Source organism: Kogia breviceps, chromosome 16 (assembly GCF_026419965.1).
Source record: "Kogia breviceps isolate mKogBre1 chromosome 16, mKogBre1 haplotype 1, whole genome shotgun sequence".
Taxonomy (NCBI): Eukaryota; Metazoa; Chordata; class Mammalia; order Artiodactyla; family Physeteridae; genus Kogia; species Kogia breviceps.
The window spans coordinates 68,709,462-68,736,251 of record NC_081325.1 but is presented as its reverse complement, the minus strand read 5'-3'; the positions used below and the strand labels follow the sequence as shown (position 1 = coordinate 68,736,251).

At 43.9% G+C, this 26,790-nt stretch overlaps 1 protein-coding gene across 13 annotated transcripts in view; it reads right to left on the bottom strand.

Moving 5' to 3' along the window:
- The window catches only part of CLYBL (citramalyl-CoA lyase), a 244,936-nt gene that overhangs the window by 90,407 nt on the left and 127,739 nt on the right, over positions 1 to 26,790 (bottom strand). For all 13 annotated transcript variants that reach the window (XR_010837253.1, XR_010837250.1, XR_010837251.1 and 10 more), the window contains exon 2: positions 14,737 to 14,923. Coding sequence is in view for 6 of the 13 variants with exons in the window: in XM_059041973.2 (XP_058897956.1) it covers positions 14,737 to 14,923 (187 nt within the window). In the remaining 7 variants the exon portion in view is untranslated. The remainder of the gene's footprint in view (positions 1 to 14,736; positions 14,924 to 26,790) is intronic.

The window sequence follows — 26,790 nt, the reverse complement described above, 5'->3', positions numbered from 1 at the left end:
AGCAGGGAAGCAGACACAGGACAAGTCATTACATTAAGGTGTGATGACTGTTATAATAGGGTAGGTGAGCACCCAAGCAATCCTTACTGCTGTGTCTGACTCTCCAAGGTACCAACACACAGCTACCTACCCTGGCAACTCGAGGTAGGGGACTGTGGCTCAATTCTGCTCGGGTAATACATGGACAAGTGAAAATCTGGCAGGTTCTGTATGGCTCTGTTAATATGTCTCATTAGCAAGTGTAGTGGCCAAAAGTGCATCATAGGGTATGAACTGCCTGGCTTCCCTACTTGTTAGCTGTGTGCCCTTGGGCCAGTTTGTTAACCTCTGTATTCCATTCTCCTTGTAAGTCAATGGGGATAACAATAGCACCTCTTTCATAGAGTTTCTGAGAGCATGAAATAAGTTACTCCAGGCAAAGCAGTTAGAAATAGTGCTGATACACAGAAAGTACTATGTACTCGCTAAATGTTCTCCAGCATTGGTCTTGGATCACCTTCAGCACCACGGTCAGCTCCAAGAGGCCTGGTCCTCTTTGGAAGGGCAGAGCTGGAAAGAATGTTTGTGGGAAACTGCCTTCGGCCCAGCAATGGGCCAAAATTCAAGGAGGCCGTTGTCATCCAGACCACTCAGGAGGAGGTGTGATAATGCCTGTCCCCCACCTGACCCTCAAAGTTGAAGATGTATATATGCGGTATGTCTCCTGGGGAAATATGGAAAAGCCCAGTCATGGCTCTCAGTCCAGAGAGCCATGACTGCCCTGACCACTGGAAGTTCTTGATCTGGTTCTCCCTAACCTTCTTATGACTGCAAACTTGGGCACTTCATACCCACTTCAAACTCGCTTTGCTCTCACAGACTACTTGGAACAGGTTTTTCACTTATTGGCCCTGTCTACTCTGCCTTCTCCCATGCATCTATCCATCCACAGCTCTAGGGAAGAGAAGCTCTTGAAGCCCCCTGTGCTGTGAAAACGTGCACCAGCTGGGCCAGACCACCAGCGCCCCCCGCTAGTAGGGAAGGGGGGTTAGATGGTGCGGATGAAAGGCTCAGTGGCACAGCCGACCGGCGCTCAACCCTAGCTTCACTCTCCTCTGCTGCACTGGAAAAACTTGAGTCTTTCAGAAGCTCATGCTTACCTGAGGCCAGCCCCTTGGCTCATCTTTCTCTTTGCTTTTTGCTCTTCTGACCAGTGTCTAGGAAGGTCTTTTTGGTCTTGTTATCTGGAGCTAATCAATACTTTGCCCAAGAATATGCTGCTGCTTAGACCAGATCTGGCTGGGAATTCAGAGCACAAGTGCTAACTTTTGGAGGTTAATTTTTGATCAGTGAATGGCTAGTGCAGTTACATCAAATGCGAAAAAATTGCAAAAACATATCTGAAATAGACACCATACCTTTAGTAGAAGGCAGGCTATGCCTTGGGTTAATTCATGACTTGGCACTTGCCCCAGACTATTCCACACTTTCATTTTCTTTTCCCTTTAAAACACCATCTTTCCTAACCTACAGGGCAAGTATAGAATAAGAATTAAACTATCACCACCCTGAGAAGTTCTGATGTCTGGCAAAAGTAGAATATTATCTCTTTTTAAAAAAATTTTATTGAAGTATAGTTGATTTACAATGTTGTGTTAATTTCTGCTGTACAACAAAGTGACTTGGTTATACATATATATATTCGTTTTCATATTCTTTTCCATTTTGGTTTATCACAAGATATTGAATATAGCTCCCTGTGCTCTACAGTAGGACCTTGTTGTTTATCCATCCTATATATACCAGTTTGGATCTGCTAATCCCAAGCTCTCAATCCTTCCCTCCCTCCCCCTCCCTCCCCCTTGGCAACCACAAGTCTGCTCTCTATGTCTGTGAGTCTGTTTCTGTTTGGCAGATATGTTCATTTGTGTTGTATTTTAGATTCTACATATAAGTGATATATAGTATTTGTCTCTCCTTCTGACTTACTTTGCTTAGTATGATAATCTCTAGGTCCATCCATGTTGCTGCAAATGGCATTATTTCACTCTTTTTTATGGCTGAGTAATATTCCATTGCATATATATACCACATCTTCTTCATCCATTCATCTGTCAATGGACATTCAGGTGTTTCCATGTCTTGGCTATTGTAAGTAGTGCTGCTATGAACATAGGGGTGTGTGTATCTTTTTGAATTAGAGTTTTGTCTGGGTATATGTCCAGGAGTGGAATTGCTGGATCATATGGCAACTCTATTTTTAGTTTTTTGAGGAACCGCTACACTCTTTTCCATATTGGCTGCACAAATTTACATTCCTACCAACAGTGTAAGAGGGTTTCCTTTTCTCCACACCCTCTCCAACATTTATTATTTGTAGACTTTTTAATGATGGCCATTCTGACAGGTGTGAGGTGGTACCTCACTGTAGTTTTGATTTGCATTTCCCTGATGATTAGTGATGATGAGCACCTTTCCATGTGCCCATTGGCCATCTGTATGTCTTCTTTGAAGAAATGTCTGCTTAGGTCTTCTGCCCACTTTTTGATCAGGTTGTTTGGTTTTTGTTGTTATTGAGTTGTATGAGCTGTTTGTGTATTTTAGGAAATTAAGCCCTTGTTGGTCGCATCACTGCAAATATTTTCTCCGGGTCCATAGGTTGTCTTTCTGTTTTGTTTATGGTTTCTTTGGCTGTACACAACCTTGTAAGTTTGATTAGGTCCCATATGCTTATTTTTGATTTTATTTCTATTGCCTTGGGATACTGACCTAAGAAAACACTGGTACAATTTACATCAGAGAATGTTTTGCCTATATTTTCTTCTAAGAGTTTTATGGTGTCATGACTTTTTTTTTTTTTTTTTTGTCTCGGTACGCGGGCCTCTCACTGTTGTGGCCTCTCCCGTTGCAGAGCACAGTCTCCGGACGCGCAGGCTCAGCGGCCATGGCTCACGGGCCCAGCCGCTCCGCGGCATGTGGGATCCTCCCGGACCAGGGCACGAACCCGCGTCCCCTGCATCGGCAGGCGGACTCCCAACCACTGCGCCACCAGGGAAGCCCTGGTGTCATGTCTTATATTTAAGTCTTTAAGCCATTTTGAGCTTATTTTTGTGTATGGTGTGAGGGTATGTTCTAACTTCACTGATTTACATGTGGTTGTCCAACTTTTCCAATACCACTTGCTGAAGAGACTATGTTTTCGCCATTGTATATGCTTACCTCCCTTTGTTGAAGATTAATTATCCATAGATGTGTGGGGATATTATTTCCTAATTGTCTCTCTAAATCAGAATTTTAAATTCTGCCTTAAAATATACCCACCAGGGGGGCTTCCCTGGTGGCACAGTGGTTGAGAGTACACCTGCTGATACAGGGGACATGGGTTTGTGCCCCAGTCCAGGAAGATCCCACATGCCGCAGAACGGCTAAGCCCGTGAGCCATGGCTGCTGAGCCTGCACGTCCGGAGCCTGTTCTCCACAACGGGAGAGGTCACAACAGTGAGAGGCCCACGTACCGCAAAAAAAAAAAAAAAAAAAAATTATATATATGTGTGTGTATATATATATATATATATATACACACACACATATATATATCTCCACTAATTTATTATTGAAAACATGGTGGTATTTAATACTTTGATATGAACTGTGTCCACTTAAATAAGAAAACTTGAAAAAAACACTCTTCTTTGATATCAAGCATGTTGCACTGCAAGATTTCATGCTGCATCCCCTTTATTTTGGCGGTGGCTATGTGTACTTGGTTCTTTAGTCACAGAGATTTAGCAAACTGAAACCTCTTGGGCTTATTTTGTGAAAATCACCTCTGATCCCCTGTTTAAAAAGAACAGATTTTAATGGGTAACCAAAGTTGGAATAAGCAAGTTTACTGGTTTTCACTATAGTCTCCAAGCTATTTCTTAGTTCATTTCAGAGGAAATGGCCACAGTTTCCACTTTTATAAAGTTTCAGTTCATTTAAGCTGAGTTCCTTTCTTTCACCCTTAATTTTGAGCTGGACTTCAACCATCTGTTTCGTTGCCTAGGCCTGGCCTTTCCATAGTCAGGTATATTATGTTATAGATTATACTCAGTCTTACTTAACTAGATTCCTAGAAATTGCTGGAAAAGATATTACTGGCAACTTGAAGCCTGTATCTCTTTGTAAAGATATTTTGCTGAGCTTATTAAATGGAAACTGCTGGCAGTTATGACCCTAATAGAGATATTTGAATCCTTGCACTAAGAAGATGCCCGTCTGAAGAATAAAACGAGGGGGAAAGAGGTGGGGTTTTTGTTGTTGTTTTTTTTACCAATTACTCCACAAAAGGGAAAGACTATTTAAGGGTATGAAGAGATTAATAAAAGACTGAAAACATTTTACTGCTTTTATGACAACTTGGGTAGGTTTTTATGTCAGAAGCTTTAAGGATCAAAACGAATTTACAGAGTTCCTAAGCACAGTTCAGCTCTCCATACTGTTCCCACAAAACTCACAGACACCCCAGTTCCTAGTGAAGAAATCTCCCAAGCTCTCAAGTCTTTCATAATGAAAGCAAGGTCCTTGGGAGAGGAGCCTTCCCATCCTAATTTCACTCCCCTACTGAAGAGGAGTTAGCTCCCAACACCCTGTATACATTTAATCATTCACTGCACATCAGTTAGCTTTCTGCCTGTTTGGGAGAACATACCTCCTTGCTACTCTACTAATTTATTTCAACTAAAGTGACAGCACAGCAGTATTTAAAATTTAACCAAGTGGGGACTTCCCTGGTGGTGCAGTGGTTAAGAATCCACCTGCCAGTGCAGGGGACACGGGTTCGAGCCCTGATCCGGGAAGATCCCACATGCCGCGGGGCAACTAAGCCCGTGCGCCACAACTACTGAGCCCACATGCTGCAACTACTGAAGCCCGCGCTCCTAGAGCCCACACTGGACAACAAGAGAAGCCCGTGCACCACAACTAGAGAAAGCCCACGCGCAGCAACGAAGACCCAACGCAGCCAATAAATAAATAAATTAATTAATTTTTTAAAAAGATTTAAAAAATTAACGAAGTGGCTGTGTATGCGTATGGTAAGTGTAAGTGGTGGTTTAGCATCTACATACTTGTGTGTGTGTGTGTGTGTGTGTGTGTGTGCACGCGCATGTGCACAAAAGGAAGCCAAGTGAGAGAGCACAAATTAGAGAGAATATGTAAGCTCAGGGTAGAAAAAAAGTTTACATCTGTGTGGCAAATAAAGGCATTACAGGGGCTTCCCTGGTGGCGCAGTGGTTGAGAATCCGCCTGCTGATGCAGGGGACACGGGTTCAAGCCCTGGTCTGGGAAGGTCCCACATGCCGCGGAGCAACTGGGCCCGTGAGCCGCAACTGCTGAGCCTGTGCGTCCGGAGCCTGTGCTCCGCAACAACAGAGGCCGCGACAGTGAGAGGCCTGTGCACTGCGATGAAGAGTGGCCCCCACTCGCCGCAACTAGAGAAAGCCCTCACACAGAAACGAGGACCCAACACAGTCAAAAATAAATAAATTAATAATTTAAAAAAATGATAATTGGTGACCTCTGAAAAAAGAAACAAAACAAAACAAAAGGCATTAAAGAGGAACTCAAGAGTTAACTGGTTTAAAATGATGAGTGTCAGGAAATCTATTTACATTAACTGAAGATTAATGATAAGCCTACAACCTTGAAAGATATTCCGTGTTTCTTAATGAGCAACTCACACTTGCAAATGCGATGACTCCCGGGTTCTGCAGAGCCTGACAGGTAACTACAGGAGTTCCGGGAATGAATTACTGTTTGTGAAGAGTACTTAGAAAGTGGCTTATTGCGGGGTTCAAAGCCGTACTCCCCTCATCTCTGCGGTGTTGCTTCCAACTGTCTCTCCACAGCCACAATGCTTTGGTCCTTACGTATGTCCTGGTATCCAGGATGGGTGTAAGGAGCTGGAGCAACCAAAGAACATGGCCCAGGGGGTGACCCTGTGGGGTTTCTGAAGCACCGCCTGTTGCTTAGAAGGCAAATAGCTTCCCCTTGCTTTTCACGATAGAGGGCAGCTTCAACAAGATGGCCTAGGTCCTGGCAGCCCTAGGTCCTCTGCATGCAGAGCAGGTTGTAGGGAAGGTAGCTGCTGCTCCAACCCCCCACCGACCAGGGGCTCCCCTCAACTGCTGAGGGCACCTCTCCTCAGACACCCCAGCCCCAGCCCTGGGCTATCCTTCTCCCTCTGTTTATCATAAATGAGAACAGCATTGTACATGGGGTGGCTCAGGACCCAGCCCCCAGCCCCGCGCTTCTTTGCTCTGAGCTGTTGCAGGGGAATGCCTTCACAGTGTTGGCCACCTTCCTCCATCCTTTTCTTACTCCCTTTCTGTCAAGTACCCAGCACAGAAATACAAAGTAAAAACCTATTGCTTAGCTGCTTAAGAAAGGTAATTTTCTCTTTGTTTTCCTGAAGAAAAAAATAAGTAAGATCTTTCTAAGATAGCTGTTTCTAGCCCCCTAGTGTTAAGAAACCTTTGAGGGAGCTTGAAAGAAAAAGTGGTATTTTGCTGTCTCTAGAGTATTTTCTTTGTCTACAAGGTTAAAAAAATAGCAAAACTTGCAAACTCCATGACATTTAGAGCAAAAACCTATCTCTGCCAGCATATTACCCTGAGAGTCAGGAATCTAAAGTACAAATCAATACCAGTAAACCCTGGCATTCTAAGCAATCATCAGTGACTTGAACTGATGCATCAGACTCCTGGCCAGGGGTACAGCTAAGACAATTACTATTTAGGTATTTATGAAATATGCATAAAACACTTATTATGTGCCAGGCACTGCTCTAATCGGTCTACAAATACCCATTTAATATAGTTCTGTTGTGGTAGATATTATCGTTACCATTATTACCTTTATTTTACAGAAGACGAAACCAAGGCACAGAGAGGTGGGGTAATTTGTCCAAGGTCACACGGTTAGGACAAGATAATGCCAGAACCCAGACACCAGAATCCGACAGTCTGGCTCCATAGTCTATGTTCTTGACCATCAAGTTATGTTCCTCTACTTGAAAGAGACATCTTAAGGAACATGCTAAATATCCATTCTCCTAAATTTTCTAAGCTTTATTATTTTTTTAATGATACCTGCTTTTTTCTTTTTTTTAAAGCAATATTTCTATAGCACTTGCAAGTTTACAAAATGTTTTTCTATTTGAGCCTCACAGCTGGCCTGGTGGTGGGAAGTGTAGGTTTCATTATCACCAATCTCATGGGACAGATAAAGAAACAGAGGCTCATGAGATTACAGGACTCAAGTTCCCTGGGTAGACAGTGTTAAAATTGGGAAATTTAAATGAGCCATCTGTTGTCAAGCCCTCTACCCTTTCCACTGAACTGGGTTGCTGGTCTCAAGTCAAGTTGCCCGTGAGTGACATCCCAGATTTTACTAGGTTAAGTTCCCTTAGAAAAGCCTTCCTCAAATCACAATTCAGAGTTCCTCCTTTGGCTTCTGGAAGAATCAATGTAAGACACTCATGATCTTAAATTCCGAATATACTATTGTGCTTTACAAATCAACTTAGGGAAAAATCAGACTATGTATAAGTTGCTTCTGTTCTTCAGAGGGGAACCTTCTCTCAGAAACTATTAGAGGGTGTCCTCACCCAAACAGGGAAACATACCCAGATATAAAGAGTCACAGAATCCAGAAAACAGGATATCCAACCCTACAGAGAGGCAAAGGGAATTCCCAGCGTGGTGGGAAGGGAAGGTTCAGGATTCCAATTGTGCTGCAGGCCTGAAGGACAAGTAGTTCAGACCTGAGGGGATCAGAAGAGTCAAGGAGCGATTTCTCCAGGAAGACGAAACTAATAAAATACCAGATGCTTCTAAACATATTAAGAGGAGATTTAGACAGTTAGTGAAGATGTGGGTGTTGAATTAGCGACAACTGAATAGAAAAATAAGCCAGGGGAAAAAACATAATTATGAACTCCAGGGAAAACAACAGGTTGGCGGAAAAGGAAAGGTGGGGACTTCCCTGGCGGTCCAGTGGTTAAGACTCTGAGCTTCCAAAGCAGGGGGTGCAGGTTTGATCCCTGGTCAGGGAACTAAGATCCCACATGCCGCACTGCATGGCCATAAAAAAGGAAAGGTGATCAGTTTATTACTACGTGACTCAACTCTAATTCTTTTTACACTGCATACCAATCTCATCAAAGTTACATGTAATTGTATTGGGACAAACGAAGGATGGGAAAAGTTCACATGTAATGGGGACAGGGTGGTAGCAGGAGGGAAAGATAACTCCCATAGCAGGGAGTCAGTATCATGCCTGAAGTTGAGAAAATAATTCAAAAAGTGTAGTATTTAGAGATATGGGAATAAATACAAGAATAAGCTAGAAGAGATTAAAGGGATTATCTCTGGAGAAGGGAATGGAATAATGATTAGGGGCTGCTTTATTTCACAACGATTTGACTCTTTATATGTAACAATAAATTTTACACTAAAATTCTTTTTTTTTTGCGGTACACGGGCCTCTCACTGTTGTGGCCTCTCCCATTGCGGAGCACAGGCTCCGGACGCGCAGGCTCAGCGGCCATGGCTCACGGGCCCAGCCGCTCCGTGGCACGTGGGATCTTCCCGGACCGGGGAATGAACCCGTGTCCCCTGCATCGGCAGGCGGACTCTCAACCACTGTGCCACCAGGGAAGCCCTACACTAATTTTTTAAAGTTTATAATTTAAAAATTTTAAAGGATGGGTACTTTACTTTTGGCAATATGGCAGACTAGATTCTCTGAAGGTCCGACAGCTATAAGATGTATACATTTCAACAAAAGTACTTTTTAATGCATTGCTGGGCTCATAAGAACATAAGGACCAATGTAAAACAACAACAACAACAACAAAATGAATTCTGATTTATGAGGGTTCGATCACTGGTCTGGGAAGATCCCACATGCCGCGGAGCAACTAAGCCCGTGAGCCACAACTACTAAGCCTGGGCTCTAGAGCCTGTGAGCCACAGCGACTGACCCCACGTGCCACAACTACTGAAGGCCACGCACCTAGAGCCTGTGCTTTGCAACAAGAGAAGCCACCGCAATGAGAAGCCCGCACACGGCAATGAAGAGTAGCCCCTGCTCGCCGCAACTAGAGAAAAGCCCGTGTGCAGCAACAAAGACCCAACGCAGCCAAAAAAAAGAGAAAGAAACCTGGTGTATTCTTATCAGATCACATAAACTTTAAAGAAAAAAGCGGGCTTCCCTGTTGGCTCAGTGGTAAAGAATCCGCCTGCCAATGCACAGGACACGGGTTCAAGCCCTGGTCCAGGAAGATCCCACATGCCGTGGAGCAACTAAACCCCTGCGCCACAACTACTGAGCCTGCGCTCTAGAGCCTGCAAGCCACAACTACTGAGCATACGTGTCACAACTACTGAAGCCCACATGCCTAGAGTCTGTGCTCCACCACAAGAGAAGCCATCACAATGAGAAGCCCACACACTGCAACGAGGTGTAGCCCCCTCTCTCTGCAACTAGAGAAAGCCCGAGTGCAGCAACGAAGACCCAACACTGGTAAAAATAAATAAAATAAATAAATTTATTTTAAAAAAGACTGAAATATAATGAAAACAAAGCAGAAAAAAGCATTACAGGGGATGAAGAGGGTCAGTGCATAATAATAGATAATTCAATATATGAGGAGGATATAATAATTTTAAATTTGTATACACCTAATAACATAGGCTCAAACTATCAGCAGCAAAAATTGACAGAACTACAGGGAGAAATTGGCAAATTCTCCATTGGAGGGTACCTTTCAACTAGCCTCTTAATTATTAATATATCAAGCAGATGAAAATCATTAAAGATTTAGATAGTGGAACAATATAATTAACAGGCTTGGTCTAACGGAAAATACATAGAACTCTGCATCTAGTAAACAGACAATATACATTCTTATTAAGTATACATGAAACATTTACAAAAATGGCTCATGTAATAGGCCATAAAGCAGAACTCAGTAAGTTTCCAAAAACCAGCATCAGTCAGATCACATTCTCTAACCATCATGCAACCAAGCTTGAGGTCAGCAACAAAAGAATAAATTAAAAACCTATGACACACTTAGAAATTTAAAACTTCTAAGTCCCTTCTACTCAAACTGTGGTCTGTGGGCCACTCTTGATGCACAAACTCTCACCATGACCATGCCACCAGGAGGTTAGTACAAAATAGGGAACATGAGTTTAGAAACCTCTGTAGCACTTGACATTGCTGCAATACCCAAGCAGCATTTAATTTTTATAGCAATTCATTTTTATTGTATTTTATACAAGTATTGGTCCACAATAGTTGAGAATTTTTTTAAAAAATGAAACAAAGTAACAACAACAAATAAAAATAACCAAACCGGTTCTTCACCACAGAGTTTGGGAAGCCTCTTGGTATCTCATGGCTCAAGCAAGAGATCAAAACAGAGATTAAAAAAATACATAGACCCAAATGATAATAAAAAGTATGCATTCTTATAGACCTATCTTGGTAGATTACAATTTATTTATTTTGCCTGTCTCTCCACCAACCTTTGACTCCTCTGGGTTGGGGACCATGCAACCATCTTTGTTCTCCTGCTTGCCATGGTGCCTGGTTGAGCAGGTATTGAGTATTTAAAAATTTACATATTTAAACTTAAATATTAAATAAATTTAAATATTTACTCAACTAAAAGAGCAGCTCTGGAACCCTGCCTCTATCTATTTTACTCCTACCTTCTTGGCCTCATCCAGTGTCATGGAGATTTCACCAGAAATCTGTGCATTACTTGGCTTATTTTCACTGTGTCCCAGCAAGCAGTGGCTTAGACAGCCCTGTATCTCCTCATGCATTTAACAATGAAAAGGAGATGATAAGAGGGTAGTGGAGATGGTCTTTTCATCATCCATGCTTGGAAAGGTGAGCTGGTAGCACCATCCTTGACATGAAGGAGCTGCTTAAACACAAATTGGATTAACAGGACAGGATTAGAGGCTGCTGGAAGGTATTATATACTTATAAACTGCTCTGTGGAAGCTCCTCTTGTTTTCATTACAAGCCCATACTCCACAGAGTCAGTCAAATGAAATATGGAATTAGTCAATTACTAAAAAAGAAATGAAATATCTAAAATGAAGTGACTAAGTTTTAATAATGCCAAGAAGGTTGAATCAGGCAATAATAGTTCAGTTTAGCAAAACCATAACTAGATCATTTGAAATGACAGTTTTAACATGGTAAGAAATAAACTCCCTGAAAATGGTCTCTATTCTATCTCCTCCATCAAGAGGAATAATATTCAAACAAAAATATGATTAAGAGGTGACTTCAAGAAAGGAAAAATAATATGATCTACGTGAGAAGTTTCAGACTTATCTGGACATTTCAAATGAATTGAAGTCCCTAGGTTTAAATGCATTAAAATCCCAAGACACTGAAAGAATCTGCAAATGTGAACACGGCACTCCTGTCGGTAATCTTTGAGAAACTATGGAGTATACAAAGGTGACAAAAGATAAAGAGAAGCCAAGGCACTAACTTTCTGAGAAAGGAGGAAAAGGTGAGTTATGTATGGAATATGCCAGCAGGTGAACTTGAGGCTGATTCCTGGCAAAAATTCTAAGAGGTTCAAATCTGCCATTTAATGACCCTGGACCCTGGACAAAACTTTGCTATAAGGAGTCAATGAGATAGTTAAAGCATTTATTATAGCACCTCTTACATAAAAAAGTCTCGGTAGATGGTAGCTATTACCATTTTCATCTCTCAAGCACTTCAAAGCAAAGGTGGTAACAACTAGGTAGTACTGACAGGTTCTTCAAGATCAAGTCTCATCTAACTAACCTCATTTTTCTGGCAAGGTGGAGGTATGTGGAGAGAGAAGGTATTGCTAGACCATGTAAATCAGGAAGGTGTCTTCATTTTGAAATGGCATTAGATAAAATATCTTATACTATTCTTGTGAAAAGACTGGATTTTAGGAGAGTTAGGTGACTGAATAACCGTATTCACAGAACTGCTTCATGAACTTGACCTCTCCATGCTTGTTTCCTTATCTGTAGAAGGAGTATTACTTACTTGGTTGTTATCCAAATCAAAGCCCTTAGAACAGTGCCTGGCATTTAGTCACCATTATATAAATGTCTGTTAAATGAACTCGAACAGAAGTTTCTAGTGGCATGCTTGCACAGCACCTGGCTCCAACCTCTTCAACATTTCTATCAGAAACTTGTTAAATTTTTCTAGTGTGCTGGTCAAATTCTCAGATGGTATAAATGCTGGATGATGAAATCAAAATCCAAAAAGACATTGACAGGCTAGGGCTATGAAACGAAATATATGAGATAAAATTAGGGAAAAAAGTGTTTTATAAGTACTAGCCTGGCTTGCCAGAACTCTCGTGGACAAGAAAGGGAAATTTGGTTGACTCCAAGTTCGGCATACGTAAAACAGTGTGTCTGGCAATTAACGCAGTGGTTAAGAATCCGTATTGCAATGCAGGGGACGCCGGTTCGACCTCTGGTCAGGGAACTAAGATCCCACATGCCGTGGGGCAACTAAGCCCACGCGCCACAACTATTGAGCTCGCGTGCCGCAAACTACAGAGCTCGCGCACCACAACTAGAGAAGAGCCCACGCGTTGCAGTGAAAGATCCCGTGTGCCACAACTACGACCTGATGCAGCCAAATAAATAAATATGAAATATAAATAAAGAAATTAATTTTAAAAAAGAGAGAGAGAACTGCAGTGCTCTGACTGTCTGGACATAGATGCCAAGATGGCGGGCACAACTTGCCCATCATAAACTTTTCTCTCCCCTGCCCCCTCCTTAGGTTCCTCCTCAGTAGTGGCTCCGGGTATAAGGATGGGGCTTCAGAACACAGATAAACAATAAGGAAATATGAGGTAGGAATGAACCATATTTCGAACTCATCTGGGTAGCAGGAAACATCCTCAGGTGGGAATAGGAAGATAGCCTCAAGGTTTGTGAAGAAATATAGTTAGAAGTTTATCAGGGCACCTAATGGCTCACTGTGCTACAAGCTAAAGTAAATTCCCCTCTAATCATGATTACTACAGGATTTATCTAATCTATTTCCTATAGGAAATCAAGCTACTCCCAGGCATTTTACCAAGCTTATTCCTTGTAATAATCTGTATCCCTGACAAAAGAAGATTTTGTCATCCCAGAGTACAGATAAAAAATTGAGGCAAAGAAGTAAAGTGAATTGCCCTGGGTTACACAGAACTAGAATTACAATTTAGTAACTAATCTTGGAGTGCACTACATGAGTTTTGGAAGGGAGCATACTGGAATCATATTATGTCCTTCAAGAAAAGCCCTATTTAGGGCTTCCCTGGTGGTGCAGTGGTTAAGAATTTGCCTGCCGATGCAGGGGATGCGGGTTCGTGCCCCGTTCCGAGAAGATCCCACATGCCGTGGAGCGGCTGGGCCCGTGAGCCATGGCCGCTGAGCCTGCGCGTCCGGAGCCTGTGCTCCGCAACGGGAGAGGCCACAACAGTGAGAGGCCCACATACCGCAAAAAAAAAAGAAAAAGAAAAGCCCTATTTACTTTAATCTCTGGGAGAAAGAAGATTAATTGCATTTTCCTTGGTGCATGCCAAAGATGTTGAGTAGACGCTTTAGATTCCAAATGTTTATTCTAATCCTTTCCCAAACACTTATAAAGCCTTGGTTTGACCATTAGAAAGATGCTGTAAATTAACTTAAAAAAAATAAGGCAAATATTTGTTTGCTAGAATCTCCACGGAAGGCAATTAATCAAGAAAGTTGTATGGGACAACCACGCTACTTCAGGTCACCTAGGAAAAGAAACTATCCAAATAGATATAAATCCAGACAGCCAGCTCCTTCTGTGCCACCAGCCCCGCAATCCATCCCCAGCCCAACCTCATTGTCTAGGGACTGGATAGATGAAGGCTGAGGGAAAGTATGTGTTTAATTTTAAAAGTACCATGCGAACATCAGTTATTGTTAAAATAATTTATGTATTTCACCCAATTATTGAACAAATCTTTGTTCATTAGAAAAACCTAGAAAAAGAAGTTAGGCAAACCAAAATGAAACAAAAATCACCCACTATACTACCACCCAGTAAGAACCTTTCGTACCTATTTACAAACTGGGTATTTTCTACGACTCAATTCTCTGATCAGGCCATGAGAAGATCAGCCAAAAGCTGCAACCTTAGGGTTCCGCATGTAGTTTCTCTTTAATTAAGGAGGGAAAATGGTGACTCATCCATTGAAGTCTATCTTTTCTTTTATTGGCACTTGTCCCAGAAGAGATAAGGCCACTACACAATATACCTGGCAGTAAAAAAAAAAAGATACATTCCTCATTCCATCTTACTGGTCTAAAAAATTTACACCACAATTCTAGGATTAAGTCATTTACCCAAACCAGCAAATATCACAGCCAAAATGGATTTTTTTAAAGTATATATCTCTTTATCTATACACACACATAGTCACATATACTGAAGGCCATGATTTTAAATATATCTTGGCTGGATTCTTTCTGTCTCTTGGAGAAAAGAAACATACACATTGAGAACTCACACAAGGGCTGGTCAAGAACACATCGATAATTAGAAAGAGGTGAGTACCGTAGAATCTTTCCAAACAGTGAGCAGTGCTACCGGGAGAGCACCAAATTTCAATTCATTTATTTTTTCCATCGTAAGGAAAAATCACGTCATTACCTTTTTGTTCACAGCCACACCATCCTCACAGTCGAGTACTGCACAATCCACATTCAGAGAGGGAATCTTCTTAATTTTCTTTTCATCATTTCCAGGAACATAGAGCACTGCCCTTCGGGGAATGTATTTGTGATTGGGTGAGGAACTGTACCCAAGCCTGGACACATCAGCTGCCAGAGATGCCTTCCTGCAGAAGACATAATTAGAATTAGTCAAGAATAGAATTCATTTACCAATTTTTGAAAAACCTTATTTTAATACAAAATTAAAATAGAAAACATGGATAATTTTTTTAACTTATGGCAGAACAGAATCACACATAACAACTAGGAAAACAATAATAACAAATAATCAAGCAACAGAATGTCATTTTGGCTGAAGTTTTAAAAATATATAATACTGATTACTGACACAATCTTCTGAGAAAAGAAGGAAGGTGTAGCTATCTCTTCTTGGAAAAACACTTCCAGCATTAGTATGCTGTCCAGATAGCATCCACGGAGAAAAAAGTAAAGACATTTACATCCAAAAGGTCCTAAAGAACAATACTATCTACAATTATATGAAAGTAAAAAAAAGTAGAAAATGAACAATCTATGTAAACAAAGTCTATGGCTCTCTCCCTGACAATGAATCTTTTTAAGTAGACAAATAAGTGATTCAAATTCAATTTTAACAACAGACAAGGATGGCTGGCTAAGTCTTAAGTCAGCAAAGACCGTTAATTAGCTCTGTAATTATGGGCAACTTGATTGCTGGAAACTTCAGATTCTTCATCTGTAAAAATAATACTCATGTTGCAGGTTGCTGAGAAAATTAAGTTAAAGGAAATAATGCACAGAAAGCGATCAGCTGGAGCTTGGGGGTTATTAGCTTGATGTGGTAGGTGGGTGTAGTGGGAACGGCAGCCACTGCTGCTGTTCTTAGTGGAGAAACTCCAGCTGTCAGTAGCCCTGCCTGCTCGTAAACTCTGCTCTCTCCCCCCTTCTCCTATTGTACTAAGTTTAGCGCCCTGTGGAAATAAGAGGAGTTGGCCAGAAGCTCCCTTGGCTCACCGCAGCCCTCTCCCCGAACCTGGTCCATAGTTTGGTCCCGTGAAAACCATGTTTTAGCCCATAACACATGGCAAAGGAAGATGAAATCAGCTTTCACAATCAAGACCAGTTACATAATTTGAATCACCTGTGTAAAATAAACGTGCAGAGCCCTTGCTCAAAATTTATTGGGAATTTCAAGATGGCAACAGAAAAACATCACACAAAGCACCAGACCCTTATAAGCACAGGGCCATCCGTGACTGTGCAGGTCACACATCCATGAAACCAGCCCTGCTCTATACGTCATGAAAATCCCAGCTAAACAAAGGTGAAAGCCCCAGCAAACCTGATAGCACCCTACTGTTTTACTCCCCAGGGTAAACAGCATTATCCTTTCAAAACTGTGCCGGCTGTATTCTTCATGAAATCTCTTGACGTTTAGCAGTTATCGAACGTTAATGCCATCAAATATTTTACAGTTGTTAACATTTTGCCATGATTAGTGTGCCTTGTGACAATGTATCTCAAGAAAAAATCAGCACCTTTTTGGTGGCCTATCAATTTTGTTAAGGGCCCCCTCATTCTTTCTTGAAGCTAACTTTAATTAAATCTAAAACGTGAGTGGAAATCTTATTTTTCCATAACATAAGCATTGTGCTATGTGAGATATGGTGACATATAGATGGGTTTTAAAAGTGTACATATATCACAAGACATTTATCTAATATTGATATTAAATATAGTATGGACAGATAATTTAAGAATTCCTAGGTTATCTGTCATCATTTTATATTGATTAAAAATATCTCATTTGGGACTTCCCTGGTGGTGCAGTGGTTAAGAATCTGCCTGCCAATGTAGGGGACACGGACTGGGAAGATCCCACATGCCGCAGAGCAACTAAGCCCCTGCGCCACAACTACTGAGCCTGTGCTCTAGAGCCTGCAAGCCACAACTACTGAGCTCACGTGCCACAACTACTGAAGCCCGCATGCTTAGAGTCTGTGCTGTGCAACAAGAGAAGCCACAGCAATGAGAAGCCCATGCACCACAACAAAGAGTAGCCCCCACTCGCTGCAACTAGAGAAAGCCCGCGTGCAGCAGCGAAGACCCAACGCAGCCAGAAATAAATTAATTAATATTTTAAAAAATCTGATTTATCTTTAAAAAGAGAAAATACAATGATGTAATAGCAACAACCACATTTTACTTATTCGTACTGGAAACCAGAATTTGCAACATATCCATTTCCTTTAAAATCGTAAAAATGCCATTAAAAGAGATGAAATTTTTATTTACCAAGAAATGCTTAAGGTAAAATCACTCCTCATGAGGATTTGTTGTAACTGCACATGTAAAAGCCAGAGAGACCTTCATTTCGTGAAAACTGAGATTTCCTCCATGCGAAATAGCTTCTGACTGCCAATTTCGATCCAGCCACTGTGATCTCCAAGCCACACCACCTGAATCGCAAAGCCTGAGCCACTCAGACATGGCTGACAGGTCATACCACTGTCACATGCTAAGCACTAGAGCAAATCATTCCTAGGATGTTTATATATGTTGTGTAATTTTCTAAAACAGATGATCATTTAAAAAATCTTCTGCCACTCGTAAAGATGTTTCTGGTTTCCCAGATAAAGTCTCCTATAATCACTGAAACATTATTTTCTTCTTATAATCCCCTGCTCAAAAAATTGTCAACAGCTCCCCATTATCTACAGGATTAAAGCTCAGTCTCAGCTGACAGCCCTTTTCTCAATTTAAAGCCCACTATTCCCATGTTGCAACTATCTACCCTCGGAAGATTAGATTATGACTGTTCACAATATGCTGTATTGTTTCCATTGCACCTTTGCTTCTGCTCGGAAAGTATTTCCCCAGGTTTATATATGAAACTTACAGATCGTTCTAGCTTCAAGGTTTATTTGAAACTTACAGATCTTTCTAGCTTAGTTCAATGTCCACCTAACTGCCGAGTCTTTTGACCATTCATCTTTAGATGCTCTCATCTTTAAAAACAGCATTTATCACTGGTAACCAAACCAGAACCAGCAAAGGACTGGCTCTGCCATCATGGCTAAAGTTAATCAAGGGGCGCATGCATTCTGGAAAGCCAATGGACACTACAAATCAAGACACTTAAAAAAGTTTCCTGGGCTTCCCTGGTGGCACAGTGGTTGAGAGTCCGCCTGCCGACGCAGGGGACACGGGTTCGTGCCCCGGAACGGGAAGATCCCATGTGCCACGGAGCGGCTGGGCCCGTGAGCCATGGCCGCTGAGCCTGCGCGTCCGGAGCCTGTGCCCCGCAACGGGAGGGGCCACAACAGTGAGAGGCCCGTGTACCGTTTGACCCAATTCCTTTTGGGAATTGCTATAGATTAAATGTGTCCCCCCCAAATTCATATGTTGAAACATAATCCCCAGTATGATGGTATTTGGAGGTGGGGCATTTGGGAGGTGACTAAGTCACAAGGGCAGAACCTAGGAGAATAATAACCTTATAAAAGAGACACCAGAGAGCTCCCTAGCCCCTTCTGCCATGGGAGGACATAGTGAAAAGGCTGACATTTATGAACCAGGAAGTACATTCTTATCAGACACTGAATCTTCCAGAGCATTGATCTTGGACTCCCCAGCCTCCAGAACTGTGAGAAATAAATTTCTGTTGTTTATAAGCCACCCAGTCTATGCTATTCTGTTACAGCAGCCCAAATGGATTAAGACAGGAATCTATCTTAAGAAAATGATCAGGAATAAAACTAGATATATATAATATTAAGAACTGAAAACAACCTTTAGGTCCAACAGTAGGATAAATTATAGTACCTACATTCAATGGAATATTATGCCATCATTAAAAATTGTGTTTATAAAAATATTTAATGTTAAGTAAAGATTGTTATTTTTAAACAGAGGATATAACATTACATATGCAATAACATCTCAACTTTGTAAAAAATACAAAGAAAAATATCTGGAAGGAAATACATCAAAACGTGATTAGGGATGCCTCTGACCTGTAGAATTTGGGATTAAGACTTTTCTGCTTCCAGGGACTTCTCTGGTGGAGCAGTGGTTAAGAATCCACCTGCCAACGCAGGGGACACAGGTTCGAGCCCTGGTCCGGGAAGATCCCACATGCTGCGGAGCAACTAAGCCCATGCGCCACAACTACTGAGACTGCGCTCTAGAGCCCACAAGCCACAACTACTGAGCCTGCATGTCACAACTACTGAAGCCCACGTGCCTAGAGCCTGTGCTCCACAACAAGAGAAACTACCGCATTGAGAAGCCCGTGCACCACAATGAAAAGTAGCTCCCACTCGACACGACTAGAGAAAGCCCATGCACAGCAACAGACCCGATGCAGCCCAAAATAAATAAACAGATAAAAGATTTTTCTGCTTCTGCACAGTTTTTTCCTATTTTGCACATTTACCAGAAAAAGCATCACTCTTTTTAAAAAAATCCTTTTATAATAGGCTTAAAACAAACCAATAAAATCACTTGAAAGGTCTCAAGTGGCAGCATAACATGGTGGAGAGTATAAGAACCACCGATATGAAACTGCTGATATCTAACCATTTTGGCCTACAAAAATGCTAATTTTATGTGGTTCACGCCAATATTGTGACTGGCAGTCAGAAGACGGGGTGAGAAGCAAGCAAGAAATGTCAACTTCCTCTTAGGTGAGAAGCAACATAATAGCTATCTCATACAGGAGAGCTCACCAGAGGCAGTAAAGCAGTATGTACGTCCATAGCTACTATGATCATCTGACACCTGTCACCCACGTGTGATGCTGGTCCGTGTAGACCAGAATCAGGAATCTTGTTGGACACAAGTGCCCTCAACTAGATCACAAGCTCGCCGAGGGAGGGGAAGTCTTATGTCTCCCCCACGTTGCTTACCACAGGGTCTTGCGGACAAGAGCACAGAATTCCTGTTACCTCATTACCCAACCAAAGCCAGCTGTCCAGAAGTGGGTATGTAAGACTGATCTGCAACCACACTGTCCTTGTTCTTCTTGGGCAAGAGGCAAGTTTTAGTGGTGATTACAGGTAGGAGGTCATTTTTATTCCCTCTCTCCTTTGCCATCCTGGAAGCTTTAACCCAACCCATGGCCTGTTGCTTCTCCTTTTGTTTAACTCCTCCTTCCTGTAAATACAGATGACGTCCTAGTTTGGGGCCTTGTTCACCTTTACCGAGATGACTGTGGAAACCTCTTATTTATCCTCATTGCCTCCACTTTGTTCTCTTGTTCATACATTTAGTGAGCACTTAGGAAGCATGCACGGGGTGACCTGCGCAGGGTCTCCACTAGCACACCTGGCAGGTCCCTTTGAGCAAATTAGAAAAAGGTGTCCCCTCGAGCCCGCCAGCAGGTGGAAGGGCAAAGAGGTGCCTCCTGCTCCTGAGGCGGCAACTTTGACGCGTAGAGGAGAGCTGAAGCTCAGCCCCACGCGTGGCCTCTGTAGGCACCTTGATCAGGGCACACCCCGTACAACCAACCGCATGAGGCTACCCTGACCTGCACTGTGCTGAGCACCGCGGGGAGGCGGCCCAAGAGATACAGGTCAAGTCCAGAAGGTCCCGGGAGGAACACCCAGAGGATGGCCTGCAAGCAGCTCAGGAAGGCTAAAGGTCTGTACAGAATGAAGCTTCAGGGAGAGAGAGAAAAGGCAGCACGACTGTTTGGAATAATAAGGAGGAGAAAGGTGTAGAGGGGGTTTGGGCTTCAGGTCCTGTTGCAGACTCTGAGGTCCCCGAGGGGCTGTCACTGGGCAGATGGCAGGAGCCCGTCGTGGCTTCCCCAAGCCGCCCTCCTCCCGTACTGCTGGCGTGTCCTCTCCTTCCCCCATCTCCGGCTGTTTCAAAATCTGTTCCCTACTTGAGTTGTGTTCAGCACTGACTATTGCGTATGAATACAACTGCAGTAGGTGCAAGATCTAACTTATTTTATTTTATCTTACATATTTGGAGTTAGGGCCTCTTGATAGTCAACATGTAAATATATTCAAACAATATGCAAAACAGGGGCGTAAGATGAGTTGAAAAAAATCTGGTAGCCTTATGGTGAGTTCTCTCTACAGAGGGACCTTTTTTAAGATAAGACATCCCTTGGCAGGTCCAGGGGTTCTTCTGGCTGGAGGAGGGGGTCCCTCCTGGCCTTGTTTGGGTCTTCACCCTTTCCTCCTTCCCCGATACCATTTATTAACCATTTATACCACAAGAGGCAGAGCTAGTTCCTAATACTGCTGGGGTTCTCCACCTGGGATTCAATATCACCACCACCTGGGGAGCTTTTAAAACTTGTCAATTCTGGACCCCACCCAGTGCAATCAAACTAAATTCACTGGTAATAGGGCCCAGGCTCAGTACTCAGTATATATATACTTTTTCCTTCTTCTTTTTTTTTTTTTTTTTTTTAGTACTCTAGGTTCTTGCCACTTAAGTGAGGTGTTGCCATAGACCAGCACCATTGGTCTCTTATCTGTTCTCATGTGAGACTCTCCCGAGTCTCATGGGAGCATCTACCATCACCATGTGGGAACTTGTTAGAAATGCAAAGTCTAAGGCCCCCACCCCAGTCCCACTGAATCAGAAGCTGCATATTAACAAATCTCCAGGGGACGCTTATCTCATGAAAGTTTGAGAATGCTGTTCTAGACTGACTCAAACTCAGGGCCATAGTGGAATCACCTGCGGAGCTTTCAAATATGCTGGTGCTAAAGCTCAGTCACAGAAATTCTGGAGTCACTGGCCTAGGGCAAGGCTGAGGCTCTGGAACTGAAAAGCCCCCTAGGTGATTCAGAGGTATAGCCAAGTTGAAGGACCACCTGTACTAGATGAGCCCAATGTGTAGCCATTGCCCTAATGCAGGAAATTTTGCTCCAACGAAAACTCCTCTTAAGTGAGTCATGTGTTACTATTATATACAAGTAGATGCTGTGAAAGTAATAATAAAGTCCTAACTGAAAATGGAGCAAACTTGGGGGAAAAAAATCCATGTTTAAGGAAAAGTTTTTCTGATAAAAAAAATGGACAGGGCTTCCCTGGTGGCGCGGTGGTTGAGAGTCCGCCTGCCGATGCAGGGGACGGGGGTTCGTGGCCCGGTCCGGGAAGATCCCACGGGCCGCGGAGCGGCTGGGCCCCTGAGCCATGGCCACTGAGCCTGTGCGTCCGGAGCCTGTGCTCCGCAACGGGAGAGGCCACAACAGTGAGAGGCCCGCGTACTGCAAAAAACCAAACAAACAAAAACCTGACAAACTGCTAACAATATTTGAAATAGCAGCAATAATTAACTAAGCTAACATCCATTTGAGGATCTGCCATTTGGTATGTGACTTCTCATCCAAGCTAGTGATTTCTTTACTTAGCTGATAGCTGGTACAGAGGTCTCTACTTTGGCTGCACATTACAATCACCTGGAGAACTTGGAAAAAGAAAAAAACCTCAGGCCACACTCCAGCCTAATTCAATCAGAGCCTTGTGGTGCGTTGCTGACATCAGTGTTTCTTTAAAGCTTCAAGGGAGACTCCAAGGTGCAGCCAAGGATGAGAACCTCTGCACCATGGTTTCAAAGTATCACCAAAGTGTCTTACTGGTCCTAGAAAGGATCTGGGATTGCTGGACTTTAAAAGTTGCCAGCACATAATCCTACCATATTTAGGCAGGGGAGCTGGGTACCAATTATGCAACTTCCCACTAATGAAGTGACTGGGAACGATAACTCTGAGAGGAACGGCAGTTTTCCTTGCTTGGAAACCACGATGCTGTACACGCCCATCCACTGAATCGGTAGCCATCATGGCAAGGTTTGCAAGTTGTGGGGGGACGGTGTGAACACCAAGAAGTCCTTGCTGAGCCTGTAGTTCAAACCAGATTCTTAGATCAAGTCCATGGTGAATAGAAGCAAGTCTGCTACTTTCCAACTGCGTGAGGGTCCAGACCTCAAGCTCCCGGGAGGCAGAGTAAGCAAGAACAGGGCGTGTGAAGTACAGGAAGTCCCTGCCGGTCGCAGGGACTAAGCTCTTCAGATGCTGAGAGAAGCCCGTGAGCGGAAAGCATGAGTGGTGAAACTGGGGACTATTCTGCCTGGCCTCCCACTCTTTAGGGACTTTCTATTTGTCTTCTGCAGTGAGGGATATCTTGGGTTAGCCAAAAACTTAGTTCAGGTTTTTCGTAAGATATTACAGAGAAACCCGAACAAGTTTTTTGGCCAACCCAATAGCTCCAGGGCTAGAAAATGCTCTACCCTTACCCAACTTCGTTTCTCATGACCGGTGAGCCCTGAGGTAACAAAATAGTTGCATCAGAGGAGTTTTGCTGAAGCCAGTACTGGCGCCTCAGATTTGGGTATTACACTGCTGAATCTTATCCATTTATGTATTTTCCAAAAAGTCACATTTCCCCTTAGGTGGAGCCAGTGTAACTTAAATTTACAGCTTTCACAAAAACCACATGATCATCTCAGTAGATGTGGAAAAAAGCATTTGACAAAATCTTTTATGATTAAAACAGTCAACAAACTAGATTTGAAGGGGAACCCCCAAATCCTGAGAAAGGACTAAATTGAAGGCAGTACAAACAGAATCCCAATTTAACAAATATCAATCCATCTAGCCTCTCGTTGGCTGAGAACTCTCCAGTGTTCCAGCAAAGTGTCCAACCTCATGCTGTTTTGCTTTTGAAGTTCTAATGAATTCATATTCCAGGAAGAGCCCTGTATATCAGACACTTTTACAAATGCTGACCCAACTCATGGTTGGCTTACTTAACAAATCTATTTTTATTTAGGTGAAATGTGTTTTATACAGCAATTGGAGTTTTAAAAATAGCAATTGGGTTTTAATGTTAACTCATATTTAGTTCTTGTTAGAAAATCTGACAGGCTTTTCAAAATACATTGGTGAAGGACTTCCATGGTGGTGCAGTGGTTAAGAATCCACCCGCTAATGCAAGGGACACGGGTTCGATCCCTGGTCCGGGAAGACCCCACATGTCATGGAGCAACTAAGCCCGTGAGCCACAACTACTGAGCTTGCGCTCTAGAGCCCGCAAGCCACAACTACTGAGCCCACATGCCACAACTATTGAAGCCCGTGCGCCCAGAGCCCATGCTCTGCAACAAGAGAAGCCGCCGCAGTGAGAAGCCCGCGCACAGCAACAAAGAGTAGCTCCCGCTTGCCAAAACTAGAGAAAGCCCACGCGCAGCAACAAAGACCCAACCCAGCCAAAAATAAATAAAATTTTAAAAACATATACATTGGTAAGTTGGGGAAGGGAGGATTTTATGTCAGCACACACAGGTCAGGAACCAGGGCATGTTGGCTAGATGCTGCTTTCAACCCCAGATCTGATTCTAGTTTTCACTAGGTAACAAGTGATCACTAGGGGGTGAGATCCTTGGGAAAAGCACAAAGATAAACGAAGTCCCTGCAATTCTTAGGTGGTGACCACTCAGCCCTTGTCAGGTGACTGAGGCACTGAGGGGCCAGAGTCCGTGCAGAGATGGGGAGAACGTGACCACATGGAGTGGGGAGCACAGGGGGCTTGGGGTATGGATCGGCCACTGCAGACCGAGTGCTTCCCGTGTCCTGGGAACCATCATGTGGGATCACACTGCCGCCTCCCTAGGAAGCAAGGGCTATAGGAACTTGGCATTAGGAGAACTTCTGTCATATTCAGTGAGAGGGGACCTAGTCCTGTTCTCAGGGGGCTGAAGTAGATTCTCCTCCAGGTCTCCCTCTCCTCCTATCTTAAGTAAGAGGTACCCTTTCCCAGGGCCTCACAGCACCAGGCAATGAGGACCTGCACCACCTCTGGTGAGGCAGCCAACAGGCACCAGCAGGGGCTGGAGTTAGACCTGCTCTCCTAAGCCTGAGGTCAGGTTCACAGGGGCGAGGGCTGGGAGCCTGCATGGCCAATGCAGCACGGCTCCAGCTCCCTCCCAGGCCCCTGTGGGTCACCCCGTGGGAGGATGCCTGGGTTTGCCTGGCCTGGCTCTTGTGGTGGTCAGCATCACACTGGCTGCTACAGCACTTGGGAGCATTCCCACTGCTTAAAAACTGCTCCTCAGCCGTAACCCCCAAGTAGCCAACATACAAGTCTGAGTTTGCCACACCCCCCGGTGATTCAATGCTGGCCATGCCCTGTGGGGGCAGATGCTCAGCTGGGCTGGTTCCCCTGCCCTCAAGCTACCTGCCCAGATTCTACTCCTCTCCTCTGGCCCAGGCAGTTGAGGCTCCAGAGGGCCCCAGGGCAGAGTTCCACCCAAGTTACAACCAATGCAGATAGAGGAAAAAGCTTGCCAGAGCCCAGGCAAACATCCAAATCCAGGGGTTGGGAAGGCAGGTGGGACTGAGGGTGGAGGCCTCAGCTGCTCTCTCTTCATAAGCAGCAGAGCTCTCTGAAGCCAAGGTCAGGTGGTATATGCTGTACAAGGTCCAAGGACCCTAACTGAGGACTCCACATCTTACCCTTGACGCTGATACTTGGCTCTGAGGTGCTCTTGCCTCACCCATGGATGACCCTCAGCCAGCACCATATGCTGGAGGGCTCAGATGGAAACAGGAAAGGCCAAGGAACTTCCAAGTTGTTCCCCCTGTCACACTCATGCTATCACTCCATAAACAAAAATGTATTGATCCTGTAAGTTCTGGGCCTAATACTTTTTTTGAATTATCTAAATGGCAGTCCAGACTTAGCCACATGCAGAAAAGAACTTGATTCAGGACTTTTCATAATATCACTCTTAAATTCAAAACTGAGTTGAAAAGCAATTGTAACTACAATAATGATTTAGGCAGCACAACTAATTCTAAATCATTTTAGTACATAATACCATGATGATTAATTTTACGTGCCAACTTGACCAGGCCACAAGGTGCCCAGATATTTGGTAAAACATTATTCCAGGTGTGTCTGTGAAGATATATCTGAGTGAGATTAACATATGAATCAGCAGACTGAGTAAAGCAGACTGCCTTCCCTAATGTGGGTGGGCCTCATCCAATCAGTGGAAGATACCAAATAGGCCAATACTCCCCTGAGTAAAAAAGGAACTCCTCCTGCCTGATAGCCTTCCAGATTTTCCTGCCTTGGGAGTTGAACTGAAACATTGGTTCTTCCTGGTTCTCAAGCCTGCCAGCCTCTGGACTGGAACTTACACCAATGGCTCTCCTGGGTCCCCAGCTTCCTGACTGCAGCTCTTGGGACTTATCGGCCTCCATAATCATGTGGGTCTTATTGTCCTTATACTACATCTCTCTCTTTTTTTTTTTTGCGGTACGCGGGCCTCTCACCGCTGTGGCCTCTCCCGTTGCGGAGCACAGGCTCCGGACGCGCAGGCTCAGCGGCCACGGCTCACGGGCCCAGCCGCTCCGCGGCACGTGGGATCCTCCCGGACCGGGGCACGAACCCGCGTCCCCTGCATCGGCAGGCGGACTCTCAACCACAGACCTATACTACATCTCATATATATGTCACACACACATGCACACACACACACCCTATTGGTTCTGTTTCTCTGGAGAACCCTGATGAAAACAACGCCTATACATTACTTACGAGATAGTTAACACATGTCAGTGCCTAGATGCGTGCCCTCCACACCGCACCTCCCCATCCTGACCCAACACGGGTGTACGCGTAGCTCTCAGCACCGTGCCGCCCAGCACACAGAGGGACTGGGCCCGAGAGCGGAATGAAGGGAAGGATGGACTCAGGGCTACGTGGGCGGTGGGCTGGCAAGCATTTAAGGAGAGAGGGCCACGTATGTCCATTAGCCTCTGTCCTCAGAAGGCTGAAAGGGACAGTGGGCGTGACCATGGTTATGCTCTTCACGGCCTTCCCCGGACTGTCCTCACAAAGGGCTGCGCTCACTTATTTCGCCACCAGCGGGGCCTGACGGTGCCTAGCTGGCCATGTGCTCATGCACAGCCCTTTGCACGCTTTACACCCGGGTTTTGGACATTCCAGGAAAAGAGGCATGATATAGTGAGTGAAGGTG